The sequence below is a fragment of the Coptis chinensis genome, chromosome 5 (assembly GCF_015680905.1).
Source record: "Coptis chinensis isolate HL-2020 chromosome 5, ASM1568090v1, whole genome shotgun sequence".
NCBI classification, from domain to species: Eukaryota; Viridiplantae; Streptophyta; class Magnoliopsida; order Ranunculales; family Ranunculaceae; genus Coptis; species Coptis chinensis.
The window spans coordinates 9795046-9812230 of NC_141460.1; the positions used below are offsets into that span (position 1 = coordinate 9795046).

Here is a 17185-nt window from a genome sequence, read left to right on the forward strand (position 1 = left end):
CTCTCAGGAATTTTATCAAACATCTTCTGGGCAAGATTTGGATAACTATCTTCTGTAATTAATCTAACCACGACTCTAATACCACTTGTTGGGGAAAACGATACCAATCGATCCCCTCTAAGTAGATTGCACTTGGACAATTTACTACTCCAATAAAAAAATCTAAATTTTCACTAGAACCAACAACTAACTCAACTTCCTAAGCAATCAACAACTATCACAAACAGTAATAATAAAACAAAGAAAGTAAAGCATACCACAACACAAGATGTAACGTGGTTCGGCCAATGATGTCTACTTACACAAGAGCAAATCTTTTTATAAGTGTGGAAAGGAATATTACAATCACTCCTCTCAAGCCTCTCCAACTTACTAGATCTCTCTTCTCTCCTTACAAGCTTTTTCTCTTTGCAAGGGTTTTTTCTCAATTTTAGTTGCTCTCAAAATTAGTTTCCCTCAAAGACTTATATTATTCAAAACATAACTTTTGGTTTTATGGTATTATGAAATTTCAAAATATTTTGACAAAAATGGATCTCGGTCAGTTCAACTGGGTCATCAACACTTCTTAAAGTTGGTCAGACCATATCGACTTCGAAACAGTATCGAAGTAGGAACTTCAAAAGTGAGACGGTTCTAACGAGCCGTCCAGGAGTGGGAAAGTTGGCAGGACCAAGCCGACCATACTTCACAATGTCATCCACTCTCCCAATACAACCTAGCTTCTTGTTTTGCCAATCTTCCTCATGTGAAGGATAACATCCAACATTGAGCTAACCTCAAAGAATAATTAACTAGATGCAAACACATTGAATTAACTTCAAAGAGTTTCGTACTCTAGACTAGTGATAAGAAAGAGCTAGGGTGTCTCACACTGTCTTTGAGTTAAATGATTAATGGGAAATCATGAACTAGATGTAAATGCATTGAACTAACTTAATAGAATAATTAAGAGGTAATCGAAAATTAGATGTAAATGCATTGAACTAAACTCAAAGAATAATTAATGGGAAATCAAAACTAGATATAAATACATTGAACTAAACTCAAAGAATAATTAATGGGAAATCAAAACCTGGATACAAATTTGCATTGAACTAACCTCAGTATAATTAATGGAAATCGAAAACGATATGCAAATGCATTGAACCAACCTCGAAGAATAATTAACGGAAAATAGTAAAATTGGATGCAAATGTATTGAGCTAACCTCAAAGAATAATTAACGAGAAATAAGAAATTGGACGTAAATGCATACAACTAACCTCAAAGAATAATAAATGAGAAATTATAAACTGGACGCAAATGCATTTAACTAACCTCAACGAATAATTAACGGGATAGTGGAAACTGGATACAAATGTTTTTAACTAACCTCAACGAATAATTAAAGAGAAATTGGAAACTTGACGCAACTGTATTGAACCAACCTACAAAAATAATTAACAATAAATAAAAAACTGGATGCAATTGATCGAATTGAACAAACTTCAAAGAATAATTAACGGGAAATCAGAAATTGGATGTAAATATACTGAACTAAACTAAAACGATTAATTAACGGGATAATGGAAACTTGATGGAACTGTATTGAACTAACCTCAAAAAATAATTAACGGAAAATCGAAAATTGAATACAAATGCATTGAACTAACCTCAAAGAATAATTAATGAGAAATCGGAAACAGGATACGGATGCATTGAACTAACGTAAAGAATAATTAACTGTAAATCGAAAACTGGATGCAAATATAATGTATGAATTTAACCTCAAAGAATAATTAATTGGAAATCGAAAACTGGATGCAAATGCATTGAACTAACCTCAAAGAAACTGGATGCAATTACATTGAATTAACCTCAAAGAATAATTAACGGTAAATCAAAAACTATACGCAAATGCATTGAACTAATCTCAAAAAGTAATTTATGAGAAATAGGAAACTTGATGCAAATGTATTGAACTAATCTTAAAAAATAATTAACTGTAAATCGAAAACTGTATGCAAATGCATTAAAGTAACTTCGTAAACTGGATGCAACTTTGTAATTAAAATGGTGTTTATCATATCGTTTCCGTAGGATTGGGAATGTCTTGCTATTTAAGTAGCTTCAGTATGACATTTGCCTCAGGCATTCTCATAATACTTCAATCAAATTTCTATTAAAAAAAAAAAAAAAAAAAAAAAAATTGTTTTATTGAGAGTGGGTTCTTTAGAAATTTGGGTGAGTGGTCACTGTAATATTCAGATCATATCTCATAGGTTTGCATAGTTGCAAATATTGTTTAGAATAATTTCATATAACCAACGGTTTGAATGCTAGTTTTATCATATTTCTTTCCAGATCAACAAACAAGTATCATCGCCTGCATGCATTGGCACCACCGGCAGGCGGCAAAATGCCTTGAAGGGTATAAATGTATAATTCGGTTAGCCTATGAAGGATAATGAATATCTCTTCTCCGGTTTCTAAAGATTTGGTGTTGTACTTTGGTATCACTGGAAAAGTTACATCTATAATATTCAGAGGTTATGCACTATAGTTATTCGCAGTTGTGGAAGGGCAATGATTGCATCTAACATAATATGTAACTTTAGAATGCTAATTCCTGTATCTATCGTTTAACTTCATAACAGAGCAAGAAAATTCATCATATGAATAGGAGTATGTTTCTGGTCAGGTGGCCAGCAAGAACTCCAAGCAGATTAAACCTTCAGAACGAGGGAACTTTTAAATTTTAATTAAAGCATACATTCGAAAGCCAATATATGAACGACAGAAGGCTGTACAATAACCACACAAAATTTTCCAGCTGAAATTATGATATTCAAACAAGTTTCTACAACATTACAATAATCGCAATTCTGAAAAAAGCACCCATGTTTCTTTGATTATCTTTGGTATACACTTTAGGACCCGTATGATTAAAGAATGTCTATGTACAAATGTACAATTAATATAAATTATATTACCACCTGCGGCAACAGTGCTTCTTGCACATCAGTGCTCCCGTTTGCTAAAAGGTGAATTCATATTCACCAGCACTATCACCTTCTTCCGCAGTTCATCTATGATATTAGAAGCTTCCTTCAAGGTACGAAAAACAAAAAAATTAGACAAACTTTACTATGCGTCTAACAAAGAGAACCACAAAAAAAAAAAAGTAGTTAAAACTTTAAACTTCTTACCTTCATTTTGTTCCTCAAATTTTCCTCTTCATTGACTCTTCGATCCCTTTCCTCAGAGAAATCCTCAATAATGGTGTCTGTTTCTTTGTCAAGATTTTCAGACATCTGCTCTTTCTCCTTTAGCTGAATGTACAATAAAGAGAAAACGAATAATAGAAGCTCAAAGTACTTACATTAATTCATACTCAGAGCCAAGTAAGGCTGTGAAGAAAACATTGCAAAATCACTTACTTGAGTTTCTAGGATTCTACATCTGTGTCTTTCAAGTTCCAAATCACGTGAGAATGACTCCTCCATTTTCTTTATTCTACAAAAAAAAATAGGGATAATATTAGCGAAATATAAACAAAGAACTTGATCAACATAATGAAGCACATTGGTAAAACAACGTACCGGTCCTTTAAACTATTGTTCTCTTCAAGAATCATAGCACCAGATTCAGGAGCGGTACATCAATTTGACTTTGAATCCTTTTTACACTTTTCCCTTTCAAGTTGTAAATAGTGAGAGTAATACTCTTTCATTTTCTTTACTCTAGAAAAAATTTAATAAATAACATAAGCAGAGGAAAACAAAATTCTCTAGAGCATTATACAAACATGTTGAGTAATAGAGCGAGGATCGGAACACAAAAACATTACTTATCCATTAATTGTTGATTCTCTAACTCCAGATCAGCATCCAAGCAAGAAGCACGTTCATTGGCATTGCATGTAATATTAGTGTCCTGTAGTCAATCAGAAATCTTTAACACCTAGTTGCTTGGGTAATAAGCAACAGCTCTCTATATATAAAAAAAGAGTTACAAAATTTTAAGATTACGGTTGACTGTGAGCTTGTATCACTTCGAGATATATTATCAGGTAACGCTTCATCTGATTTCCCCTTAAGCACATGCTTTGTCTCTTTGCTCAAGGAAACAGATCTTTTCTCTGACGATGAAACCGAACTCTCTGTACCATTAGTAAATCAAACATGAACGTAAGTAAATGATTGTGATATGCATGTCAAAGCTGAAATCAACATCAGAGAAGAACGTTGTGACCTTTAGAAGTTCAATTTAAGAGAACGAATTCTCTTGAACCAAAGTGCATTAGTGGCATTCTGAATTTCTAATGGTGACAATGCCCGTCCATAAATGAAACCTCATGTCTACATTGTGACTTACTTCAATAATAACTAATAATGAATATGATCCCTTCACTTCACCATGTGTTGATTAACCTAAACACAACACTAAAATTAAATACCTTTAGCTTGAAATTCTGCAGTTCTTCTATTCCCAGCATATCCTATTTAGCGACTCTTTTTTTTCTTCCTGTAAGATTGTAATTAATTAGTAGACTGAAATACACTTCTAAACCCTCGTCAAGGAATGGAAACGACAATAACAAACCAAAATTCCTTTTGAAAATGCAACAGTCTGTGATGGAGTCTTTGGAGCACAGGGGTGTTCTCAAACCCCTGCTTGTCATGTGCTGGTTCAACAAAATTCGTCTCCAATACACCTATGGTGAGGAAAAATACATATAGATTAGCCTCCAAAAATATCTCAAGTTGTGAAACTGTGAGTGTTATACTGTTATATGAAGCAATCAATTTTCACTCTGCTACTAAATAGATCATACCTATGATTCCACGCCCATTGCTTCCAGCGGCATTCCATACCCTCCAGAACGGCTGTAAAAACATTAACAATCAAGTAAGAAAAACTTGAATCTATGTTTATCATTTACAAACTAAAATACTTAAATCTATAACTCTAAGAAAGTAAGAATGTAATAAAATGCAAGTATAGATGTTCCAAATCATAAAATTAAAGACTCGGTGAAAACCTTACAGACTCAAACTGATCAAGTACTCGGCATGCCTCTAACATAAGTTTTCCCAAGAGTATTCTGATTATTTTTATTTAATTTTCAGAGGTTAAAGGGAATTAATAATACACTCTTAAATCCCTCCTACAGCTGGCAACACTAGAGACACATCAGGAAAATCTCTCCATCTTCATCATACATACCTTTGCCTCTTGAAACACACTCTGTACATCTAAACGTGTAATTTGCATTGTGTGGCAACATAATTGTATGGATGAAGGGGTTTCAACATTTTTTCTAACCTCCCAAATATAGGACATTTAAATATTTTCCAATGAGATTGAGGGTTCGGGTGAGTGAGTCTCAACCAAAGTTGTTTAAATTATAAAGGAGGGTAGTTGAAGAGCACTGTTCCATTTCCCCAATGTAGTTGCTTCCTTCAACTACTTGTGCTAGTTGTTTAGCTCAAAGAGCTATTTAACTTTCTCACAAAAACTTAGAAGTGTTAAACTTAAAAGAGCTCTTAAAGAAAAATAATAGAATGAAACTTCATGAATGGTCACGCTTTAGACATTCGATCCTACACATTCTAAACAGTAAGTGATCAACCAAATATAAATAAGATGTCATCTTCATAATCAATGTAGAATTTTATTCCTTCTCAAAAAGAATAAGATGAGCAGCATGATTTTTACCATAACATGGTCATATCATAGTTTTCCATACATTGTGTACAGAATAAGTAAAATGCGTACCTTAATTAGTCTATTCTTGTGATAAACACTAAAACCTTGGACATCTATGTGATATTTTGCATCCTTTACAAACCCAATTGTTACATCAGCAGAAACCTGATATACCAATTGGAGAATCCAAGAGTTAGATTGCACTCACTAAAAAGCTTGGTTATCAGAATAAGTATAATATACTATATTTACATTTGAAGGTACACCATCAGCTGATACTGGCCTATAACAACGCTTTTCCACTAGCATCATATCATTGACTATCTTGTGATGCTGAACTTGTCTGCCACGCAAGATGATTCTAAATTCAGGTGGCAGTCTAAGATACAAAATTGACGTATAAATCTGTAAACAAGGAAAAATAATTAGAAAGAAGTGAACCACTAATGAGAGGAATATAACTTCAAGAATCTTAGCTGTGGTCAAAAATATATTCTTGGGAGTGAATACCAACTTTAAGACCAATGACAGAGTACTTTTCTTAATCTCAAATGTGAAGCAAGCTAATGCTTCAACTGAAAATAGAGATCACAATGAAAAACATGTATGTACCCTTAATGAATGCTGATACGTAAAGAAGTGCTTAGAATTAGGAAACTCTTTTGCCATTTCAATCTTGCTTTCATCTCTATTAGCACCTCTAATTTGAATGTCCTGTCAATACATACATTATTAGGAACTTAGTTAGTTTATAGTAAAAAAGACAAACTACATTGTCAAGAGCAATAAAAGTTTTAACCTAACTCAATTTCCAGCGCCAATGAGTTTATATGTAGTACAAACATATATATATATATAAGCAAGAAAATCAGCAATTCATGAAGAGGGAGGGAGTACATACATGTAAATCAGTGCCAAAATCAAGTTCCAACTCCCCTTGGTCATCATCCCATAGATTGTACAGGATTATCCGAGTACCATGATTTTCCATCAAATCAAACTGCACAGTAGAAAATTTTAGAACGCGTTACAGATCCATTTTCAATGAGCGATACTATGTCAATAAGTCATGGATCCATTTTTAACCACCATTAGAATATTATGTTTTAGACATCAAATGGGCCAATTGAAATCACTTAAACTGTGTTCATATGAATTTGCGATTTAAAATTATTTTGATACGAGGGATACAGAGAATGAGGTGCAAAAATAAGCATGATCGTCACTTTCTTGACTAAATCTTGTAATAATAATAAATAAATAAAAAAAAAAAACCCCCACAGGGAAACCTACTCCAGTAGAAATACTTTCATTCTTGATCGTACATAAAGCTCTGCCAAAGCCAATTATATATACTATATGGGAACAGTTAATCAGTTCCACTTTTAACAAGCAATTCTCAGCCCTTCAAACCTACACAAAACTATATACTACTTAAACAGGAAAGATGGATGAATCACCTGTTGAAGAAGATCAGCTTCACTTGAATATGGAGACCACTTAATTATTGTTTCCAAGTTTCTGTTCCAATCGCCTGTTGATGACCGCATCTTTTTATTCCACTTGTTCCCTTCATTCTCATAGTCAAGCTTATCATTTCAACACACGGCAGCAGCAAATGTTAGAACAAGATTCATATTAAAACAGTGTAAATTTAAAACCGAATCAAGTCTAAGAAGGTATTTGCTTTACATATTCTTTTCTTCGTACGATACCTCTTAACAGATTTCACTTGTAATTTAGAAAAAAAAAAGATTCCATTTATAAATACATAAAGAATTAGCCAAAATATATTGAAAAACATTTTGTCAGTTAGTTAAGTTAAACAAATGCGGAGCAACTAAACAAGTAGGAAACGGAAGTTCTAAGGGATCACTGTCTTAGGCCACAAAAACAAGTTGTTTATAAGTGAGACTCTGAAATAAATTTCAAAATAAGTGAGAAAAAGCACTGGAAAAACCATATATGTTTTGCTGGAAAGCGAACATAAACAAGAGCAGAAAAAAAAAAAGTATTTTTACCATGGGAACAACAATGTCATCCTTCCCAGTGCTCCTTAGAAATGTGTACGACAACATTCCAATGCTTATTGTAGGCCTACACCAAAGGAACATCTAGATTAGTCAGTTGTGGATATAGAGAATTTAATGACAATAACATTGCATAGAGCATATCTAATTTGTAAACAATATGAATATAATAAGGAACTGGGAATAAAATTAGAAAAAAAAAGGGCCTATGGCTGGATAATTTGAGTAAAAACAAAATTAGTGGCTAATAACATTTAAAGGAAAAAAAAGGATTTTTTTTTATTCTAATCTAAACATGTGCAACTCCCCTAACAGTGTGACTAGAAAATGGGAGAAAGGGGAAACAAACTAATCCAGTACAAATCCAGCACAATCAGATTTTAAAATCAGAGCATAATGATAGAAATTAGTATGTAGAATTTGTGTTGTTAAACTATATATGAAAAGAATCCCAACCTTTTTCCGAGGCAACGTGAGAATACAATGACATCTGCTCCCAGTCTCATAGTACTTGTTTTAAAACCATTTCCATCTGTAAAATAAAAATGGAAAATAGAAGAAAGGTGTCAGGGTGATGGTGTACTCAATATCCAACTGTTTGCATGAAAAAGCACTTACATTGTCCAATCGTGTTTGCCACTTTGCTTTTTGCAGAATAACCAAACGACATGCAGTGCCGCATGGTATCGGGACTCATACCCCCACCATTATCTGCAATACATAACAAAGTCAGAAACTCATTCTGTATACGTTATTGGCACCACAGATTTATTTCGGACATCTGATTGATTAAGATATCCAAGTACAAGTATACTTGTTTAGGAAACATTGTGGCCTGCATCAACCGAGAAGCTTATATATCTAACTTCCGTTCTACTCTATGCATTTGCACCAAGCTTTAGTTCTAGTTACATGTACGTGCCAACCTTGCTAAAGTGGTAGGTAACAAGAAGCAACCCAAGCAATGCAGGGTGGGGTGCTGTTTATAGAGGTGAAAATTGAGATGTGCTGACCTACTGGGTACATACATTGGTGGTCTTGGACAAGCAACTAATTATGAAGCTGAATGTATGGCTATAGTAAATGGCATTGATAAAGCACTACAGCAAGGGGTGAAACAGCTTTGGGTGGAGACAGAGTGTAGAGCAGCTGTGATATCTTTTCATATTGACAAAGTGTACTGGAAAGCTAGGCCTTAATGGCACAAAATCAAACCAACTGATTCAACCATATTCATCACTTGCTTCCACAGAGACACTAACTTTGCTGCAGACATTTGCGCTGGTACAGAAGCTTCCATGGCTAAGAATTGCAAACTTTGGTGGGATCATAGATCTCCCTTTCTTACAAAGATTGAGGATCCAAATATAACCTACTTCGGGTTTCTTTCCTTTTTCCCTTTCTCTGTAACCTTACTTTACTAATACAAATGACCCTTTAGCATAAAAAGAAAAGGCTAAAATGGTAGATAGAGATATAAGGAGAGTGGAGAACTCATTAGGAAAATATTACTTTGACAAATTGAGAAATTGGTTTAACATCAGCCTGGATACAAACGCTTGTAGGTGTAAGTTGTTTTACATATTCATATCACCTACAACATGGTGGAGGGTTCGGAACGTTATTTTCACGAAATACAAGTACTCTGTGTATCCTAAAGGATGGAACCTCTTGTTTTTTCGTTTTAGGAAGCTCCACACTTTTCAGAATATGTGGCATGTTCTATTTGTAACTTTGAAATAACTGAAATGAGAAACAGAAGTTGGTACCTTGAACCAGCAACATCCTGTTCCCATTGTTCTTATTTTCTAGCACATCCACATTTACGTATGTAGCCCCATGACAGATCTGACAAAAAAATGTACTTCAGGATAAGGCAAACAAAATAATTATATTGTCAGGGATATAAGAAAGTGTAGATACCTCGTCTACAGAATTGTCCAAAAGCTCGGCCAAGGCTGTGGAGTAACAAAAGAGCAGATATGTAATTCAGGTCAATAATGAGGATTAAAAAAAATGACACAAATAAAAAGAGAAGAGTGGGAAATTATTACTGACTAGCCTAAACTTAAGAATAAGCTAAGCCAACAAAAGAAGATGCTGTGACTCTTCAGTAGTAAATGATGCAATGCAACAAGAAACAACCAAGCTTGAATTCTTTAAAAAAATATAAAAGAAAAACGAAACTGAAATAGCTCTCCAACATCCATGTCAAGCCAAGAACGTCAGAGTATTATCAGTGAGACTTGAAGAATATATCTTTCTTAGAGCATTTGCAATGCAGGTGATAGAGGGGGGTTTGTGAAAACTATCACCTAGTTGGGTCCAAAAGCGTGCAAATGCGGGGTGATAAACTTCGGTGATAGTTTTATCCAGACGAATCCAACATCCCGTCCCGAGATATTTTTATCACTTTTGCATTGCACGGCTTCACCTTGTTTTTCACGGGGTTAGTGAAAAGAGGGGAATAAGTGATGAGGTGGCGGTGATAGATAGGGGAAAACTATCACCTGCATTGCAAATGCTCTTAGTCTACAATACGTAAATCTAAGATCAATGTTGTAAGGTACAAATAACATATTACGGGTTTGAGGGAAGAAAGCTGACAACTACATGATGTTACCCTTGAAGAATATATTTTCTTGAAATAAAAGTTTATAATAAAGCCGGCTTACCTCCAAGAGCCCACTTATGACTCGTTGCATTAGAATGCAAAAATTTAGGATGGACCCTAGCCCGATCTAGGCCACCTGCAGATAAGGGCAGAACAGGGCAAATGTGAGTTGCATTGGTGAGTTGTATCAATATGAACATAAAATTAATACTAGAATATCGAAATAGATAGAAAGCGCCAAAGTAAAATTCTAGTGCAATAGAGTAAAATCATATGTAAGATCAAGAAGTGGATGAAAATAGCTAAAGTATTCATCGTATCTTCTTCTCTACTATGTTTTGTATTGATAATGATAAGGCAAGTCTTTGCATCATTTGCATTTAAAAATGCACTTGATTAAAAACAGGAAGTTTTGACATTACAGAAAAAGATTTACTCAGTTCACCATGAATGCATTGGCTAATGGCTATGACAACTAATTGTTGAAATGGATCTATGCCTCTATATATGCTACACTAGATCGTTGCCTATAATTGTTTGATTTTAAATTTTTGAAGAACAAAACTAATACTTAAGAATGACTATCAAGCCAAATCTTTATGCATACGTCTCAATTAATTTTTAGGATTCTTCTTTAGTAGTAATTGTACTGGCTTACTGCCACTCATAATTTTTGGGGAAGTTTGGGTTATAAATTCCCAGTTTTTAATTTTTTTTCGTCTAAAGAAATGCTAGTAATGGCGGGGACAGGTGTGAGGGGGGCACTCAATGGAAGGGTCATAAGTAGTGGCAAAATGATTTCTCTGGAAAGGTCACTGAGTAAAAGATATGACGATATGCGAGCGCATTCAGGCAGTAAGGAACAAAAGACTTGCTAGATGCACACATGTTGATAACATAAAGTCTAGTTCAGATGTCGCCGTGTTGCAGACCAGCCCGACTAATTTTGTTAATCGAATCCTCAGCCTGATACAGATCTCAAGCACGAGAGGATCTGACCATCCAGTAATATTTGTCTACTCACAGACCCATTACTATATGGTGACAAAGCCATCAGAACCAAAGAATCAAAGAAAATATGTGCAACATTCCAAGAAGTGCTAAACTACATACTAGAAAAGCCACTGTAGGGTGGAAAATACTGACAAAGGCATTACAAACTGATGGGAAGATGATGATGAGAATTTTTTGTAAACAGCTTTACGGTAAGACCAAATGCTGCATACGGAGATAGACACTCAAATTCCCATCTTCCACTCAAAAATGCTGGAGACCAGATACTATCTACAGGAAATGTTCTGAAACTTGGAAAACTCCACATGCTGTACTGTCCTTCTGCAATGCTAACGTAAAGGTTTTGACATCTCTATTGACGTCAAAATCGGAAACAAAATTCTATGTGTCAGGCCTTAGTGCTATCCTCTATACAGTCAAAAGAGACGTGAGGTGTGCTTAGTCAACTATCAAATCGATTGTCACTTACATAGCATGACTAACTGGATTCATGACGTTTCCTCTGTTCATATCCTATAGTTGCAAGTGAAACCTAGAAAAGCTAATACACGTTTCCTGTCTGAGTTGCAATATAATGCTAAACTCAAAAGGGGCATAAAAAAGAAGTGAAAGTGCAGCAGGGCCGGGCAATCCCTGATGCAGAGACTTAGCAAACAAACTCGGATGGCACCTCATTGGTGGCATTGGTGTGAAAACACAATTTGAAGTTTATCTGTGGCTATATAAGGTCACTGAAAAGAGATGGTTGTGTGGGTAAATCACTACATCTGTGATCAAGTCCCTTTGGAAGGTGAGAGCTGCCTGGAAATTGATTACTCTGCTAAAAAAAGGGACTCGCTCGCAAAGGAAACAAAGGATACCAACACCGTACCCTAGGCATTGTTTTATCTCCATATATCAAGACTATTCCACCAAGTATTACGGAATATTGTTCTAATAATAGGCCTAATAACCAGATGTCATTGTACATAGAAATACTTCATTGTTCACAGATTTGATCTAGTGCCCTAAGGAACAAAACCAACTATATACTATTTGGTTGAATTAAAAAACAATTAAACAAGTAATCCTAATTACTGGCATTACAGTTAAACAAGTGTTTGTACAATTGTACGGGGGGACAAAAAAGTTTTCGAGAGAGGCCAAACGGGCGAAACATTATACTTTCAAGAAAACTACTACAGTAATTAAAACAAAGGTTTACAGCTGTGCAATGAAGAGTGAATGACCTGGAGAAGAATAAGGAACATTATCCGCCCCAGTAACCTCGTAATCCCCAGCTTTCCAAAACTGCTTACAACTCTTACCAACAACAGCAACAGCAGAAGAAGAAGAAGAATGCAGAGGAGTCTGAGATATAGGCACAGCGCTCAAAGGCAAATCAACTTCTCCAGAACGATGAAACTTTCTCTTCTTGTATACACTTGCATTATCTTCATTGTTGTTAGAGATATCTGGCGTTGAAACCAGTGACTTGTTGTTCAAGTTAGCGTGATAGTCTTGTGTGTTTGTTTTTTCCTGTTTAACGTGGAAAGTCATGATGGTGTGTGTCGTGTTTCTCTTGAAGCAATTTTAGGGTTTTGTAAAGAACGAGGAGTAACTGGCGCGATTTTCTTTAAAAACGGTTTGGTTACTTCAGATTTTGTGCCTTCGTGCGGTTGGTTAGCAAGTCAGAGAGTTGGAAACAACTGATATAACTTAGTTTGATCTTACTGGGGCATCTCCAAAATCATAAATTTAGGCCCAAACACATAAATAAATTGACCAATAATTTCGGTTTTAGCCCCGACCAATAATTATGGTTTTAGGACAAAAACGGACTAACTTCAGTATCTATCATTACTAATTTTGCTATGAAAATATTTTTGGGCTGAAGTCAACAAGTTATTTTTTATTAATATCAATTATGACCTTCTCTAATATCCATACAAACACCATTATACATGTATGATATGCACGTACTGCATGTGCATACCAACACACCATTATGCATGCCCTTACTCTACATATTTTCTTACATATTTCATTATACTTATGTTAGTTTTAGCAAATAAATGGGATAAAAAAGTAATTCAACTCTACTTATTATTCTTAAAGCATAGATTTTCGAATAGATTAATTTCAATTGGTAAGAATTAGGATTCCATACATCTAAGGGCCACAATAATACATTATACTTGGGGGGACCATAATAGATGCAATATATGATGCACATACATCTATCCCATATCTGTAAGTTCACAGTATATCCAATAGTACTAATGCCTAATCACATCCATTCTTTTATGAGGTGCCCCACATTGAAACTTTGTTTCAAATAAGAAGTCTTCATCAAATAAACGTAAATAAGGTAACTATATATATTGTCTTTCCATATTCTAAACTCTCCACTATTTTTCTTCTCTAACAAACATTTGACAAATCACTGATTTGTGCTAAATTAGTGGTATTTTTTTTAAATACTTTTAGTATATTGAGGAAAGTGAAAACACAAAAGGCTTCCCATCTAGTCACCGCCTAAGGCCTCGAGTTAACGTTTCATTGAGCCGGCCATGTATGCATGTGTATAGCACACATGCAAACATCATTATGCAAGTGTATAACGCACATGCAAACTGATAAGAGCCCAAAACTGTAGTTTTAACCCCTTAATAATATTATATTTAGACCAATTATGTGTATAATAAATAAGAGTTAGTACTGTTTACGTGCTTTTGTGTATTTCAGGTATTTGAGTTAAATATATGAAGAAATATGTCATTTTTTCGAGATAAATGAGCAAAAGTTGGTTGCTAAGAAGTTTTATGTTTAAAGCCCAAGTTTTAAGGAGAAAAAACATTTTTAAAAAACTGGTCCAAAGTTTGAAAAAAGTCAAAGTCAACGCGGATAGAAAAAGAGCAGAAAAGTCAATAGATCGAACTTCCGCAAGCCGTATCTTTGGACTCAGACCTCGGAATTGGGCTTATTATATGTCAAAATGACTGGCTCGGAAAGAGATTTCTAATGGTCTAAGATTTAATCCAATCAGAGCAGTAAAAGTAGACGAAAAGGGTGTTGAAGTAATTTTGCACAGAGAAACCCTTTTTGGACATATGTAATTAGGTTTTAGGCTTGATTTCATGGCCCAAAACATGGCTCCAAAGGCCATGCACGAAATTGTAAACCTAACCCCTCTCCTATATAAAGAAGTTTAAGGCTAAACAAAGTTTGGCTACTCCCCTCTTTAGTTTAGTTTTAAATTAGGGCTCTCTCTCTCTCTCTCTCTCTCTCTCTCTCTCTCTCTCTCTCTCTCTCTCTCTCTCTCTCTCTCTCTCTCTAGTTTAGTTTAGTTTTAGTTAATTAGTTTAGTTTGAAGCCTCTATTAGAACCTTTTAATAAAAGCTTTAGTTTATTCAATTCAAGTATCTTTAATAAAGTAGTTCTTCATAATGTCTTCTTCTATTTATTATTATGTTTATGATAGCCTCATTATTCTTAGCTAAACCTCCATTAGAGGGGTTTGATGAAGCTTTAATGAAAATTTAATGTGTTAGTTAGGCTTATTGTTTTTTAAGAGTTTCACTCTAGTAGGTTAGTTGATTCGCCATGAGAATGGGTTGAACTTCCTTACATGCTAATTATTAGTTGGTAGAGATTGTCATGAATAATTAGGGATCAATTACTTAATCTTTATTGGTTAGAATTGCAATAATCTACACTAGCATATTATGAATTTATCTAAGTGAAATCAAATCCCCCTAATTTCTTCTCTATTATTCTCTATATTTTATTCAAGTCATATTCAATTGTTTAGTTAAATTCATATAATTAGTTTCATAGTATAAATTCACCTCTATAAATATTGCTTTCACCATTATTTTATTGTGTTTGATTAATTGGATTCTATTATGTCTTGACAGTTTAGGAGTGGAACGATTCCGTACTCTACATATTGCATGAATATACATGTGAGAGTAGAAAATAAATAATTGATACCGTAAGAATAAATTAGAGTAATCTAGTTAAATTTTTACGGGTTATCACAAACACTACTATACATGTGTATACATGTGCATAACACACATGCAAACTACTATGCATGTGTATACCACACATGCACACACCATTATGCATGTGTGCAACAAACATGCAAACACTACTACCACGCGTGCACACATCAGTATGCATGTGTCCAACAAACATGCAAACACCACTATGCATGTGTACAACATGAAATAAATGAAAATTGTTATGTTAATTAGTCCTAACATAAAATGTGAGTGTGCTTAGGTGGTCAAAAACAAATTTGAAAAGTCACGTTGGATTTTGATTTAACTAATAAAAACTTAAATAAGGGTAATATCGTCTTTCAGCAGTGGTCAACCCGGTTTGTCCTTAAGCCATAATTATTTGCTGACCCAAACTATAAGCTAAATTAATCTCCAATTCTGTCCTATGGGCCTGTTCTATGTGTCCAAAATTGACTTGAGAATGGGACCGTGGGACAATATTAATTTGAGAAATTGAGAATCCTCCCCTTTCTCTATATTAAAGCATAGACCCTTTGCCAGGTGGAGTACGTTGTGGACACTTAAATTATCAAAAGTTTTCGAAATACAACTACAACTTAAACTGTAGGTTAATCCTATATCGTGTATTTAAAATGTTGTATAATTATAATTATTGCCTTTGAAAAATGATATATAATAGTTTTTGGGGTCACTCTTCGCTAATTGGTTTTGAGTTAGATGTAATGGCAGAGCCAGGAGGGGCGAGAGCCTTGTTAGCAATTTGGGATAGGCAAAAATTCGGTACGGGAATAATTCAAAAATTATTCGGTGACTCAAAAAAAAAAACGGTACGGTCAAATATTCGGTCAAAAATTCGCAATACGATAAGTATGCGGTGTTTAATTAATACATGTTTTAAACGTTTGGTTGCAAATATTCGGAAGTCAAAAATTCATGATATTATGTTAGTAAATATTAATTATAGTTGTCATTCTTTACAACATAAGAAACATATCCAAGCAATTTAGCTACGAAAACATTGAAACTAATTGAACGGTCCACGTAGGTAGTACCTTCATTTATTTGTTATTAGATTGAAATTAAAGTTCAAACTTCAAAATACACTCATCATGGCATGACAATTTAAATATTGCCAAAAAAGTATAAAAACAAAGCTTTTGGATTAATTTATCACTAAGAATGTAAGAGTAGTAGACTTAAAGTAAGAGTGAGGACATAAAATACATAAAAAAAATAACAAAAGCACAATCGAATTTTCATTCTCTTTTTTTTTTTTGGGCGAATATTTTAGCCGAATTTTTGAAAAATTCACCAAAAACCGTATTATACGTTTCAAAGCAAAAAAATCGCGAATTATTCTGAATCTTTCAAACATTCGGAAGTATTAAACGTTTGGCCCTTCAAAAATTTGATTCGCGAATTATTAAATAATTGCTAACAAAGCTGAGAGTACACCATGGCGTACCATGGATCTTTGTTAGTAATTCGGGATACGACAAAAATACAATACATCAATAATTCAAGAATTATTCGGTAACACAAAAAAATGGTACGGTCAAATATTAGATAAAAAATTATTATGTGGTATTTAATTTGTACGTGTTTTAAATGTTTGGGTGTAAAAATTTGGACCTAAAAAATTCGGTGTTTTATAAAGGCAAAAAATGTTATTAGTAACTCCATAGACATTTTCCACAAATTAATAATGGTCAATAACATTAGTTTATAATGCTTGATCTATTCTTTTTCATTGCAATAAAGTTCAATTAAGGATCACATTGTAGCATAGTTCCAAAGTTCAAAATGTACCGCCCGTAGCATAA

The 17185-nt window shown here is 34.1% G+C and overlaps 1 protein-coding gene across 1 annotated transcript; it reads right to left on the minus strand.

Annotated features, from left to right (window-relative positions):
- Positions 1-2794: 2794 nt before the first annotated feature.
- LOC147496599 (protein MICRORCHIDIA 7-like) lies at positions 2795-12980 on the minus strand. Its single transcript, XM_086562614.1, has 20 exons — positions 12582-12980; positions 10400-10474; positions 9648-9682; positions 9494-9572; positions 8343-8435; positions 8181-8256; positions 7716-7791; positions 7155-7283; positions 6596-6694; positions 6307-6408; positions 5947-6099; positions 5764-5859; positions 4820-4871; positions 4565-4699; positions 4014-4144; positions 3833-3918; positions 3585-3638; positions 3423-3498; positions 3192-3314; positions 2795-3090 (listed from the first exon to the last, which is right to left on the minus strand). Exons 1-20 carry the CDS (start codon positions 12889-12891, stop codon positions 3004-3006), a joined length of 2067 nt encoding a protein of 688 aa, XP_086418740.1. The 5' UTR covers positions 12892-12980; the 3' UTR covers positions 2795-3003.
- Positions 12981-17185: the final 4205 nt, after the last annotated feature.

What these genes read in the sequence shown, in the direction of transcription:
- LOC147496599 (XM_086562614.1), bottom strand. Translation starts at nt 12,891, where the DNA reads ATGACTTTCCACGTTAAACAGGAAAAAACAAACACACAAGACTATCAC. An exon ending in ATGACATTGTTGTTCCCATG is followed by an intron (nt 7,284 to 7,715) that starts GTAAAAATACTT and finishes TGAAATGATAAG; the next exon opens with CTTGACTATGAGAATGAAGG. An exon ending in AACAATAGTTTAAAGGACCG is followed by an intron (nt 3,499 to 3,584) that starts GTACGTTGTTTT and finishes TTTTTTTTGTAG; the next exon opens with AATAAAGAAAATGGAGGAGT.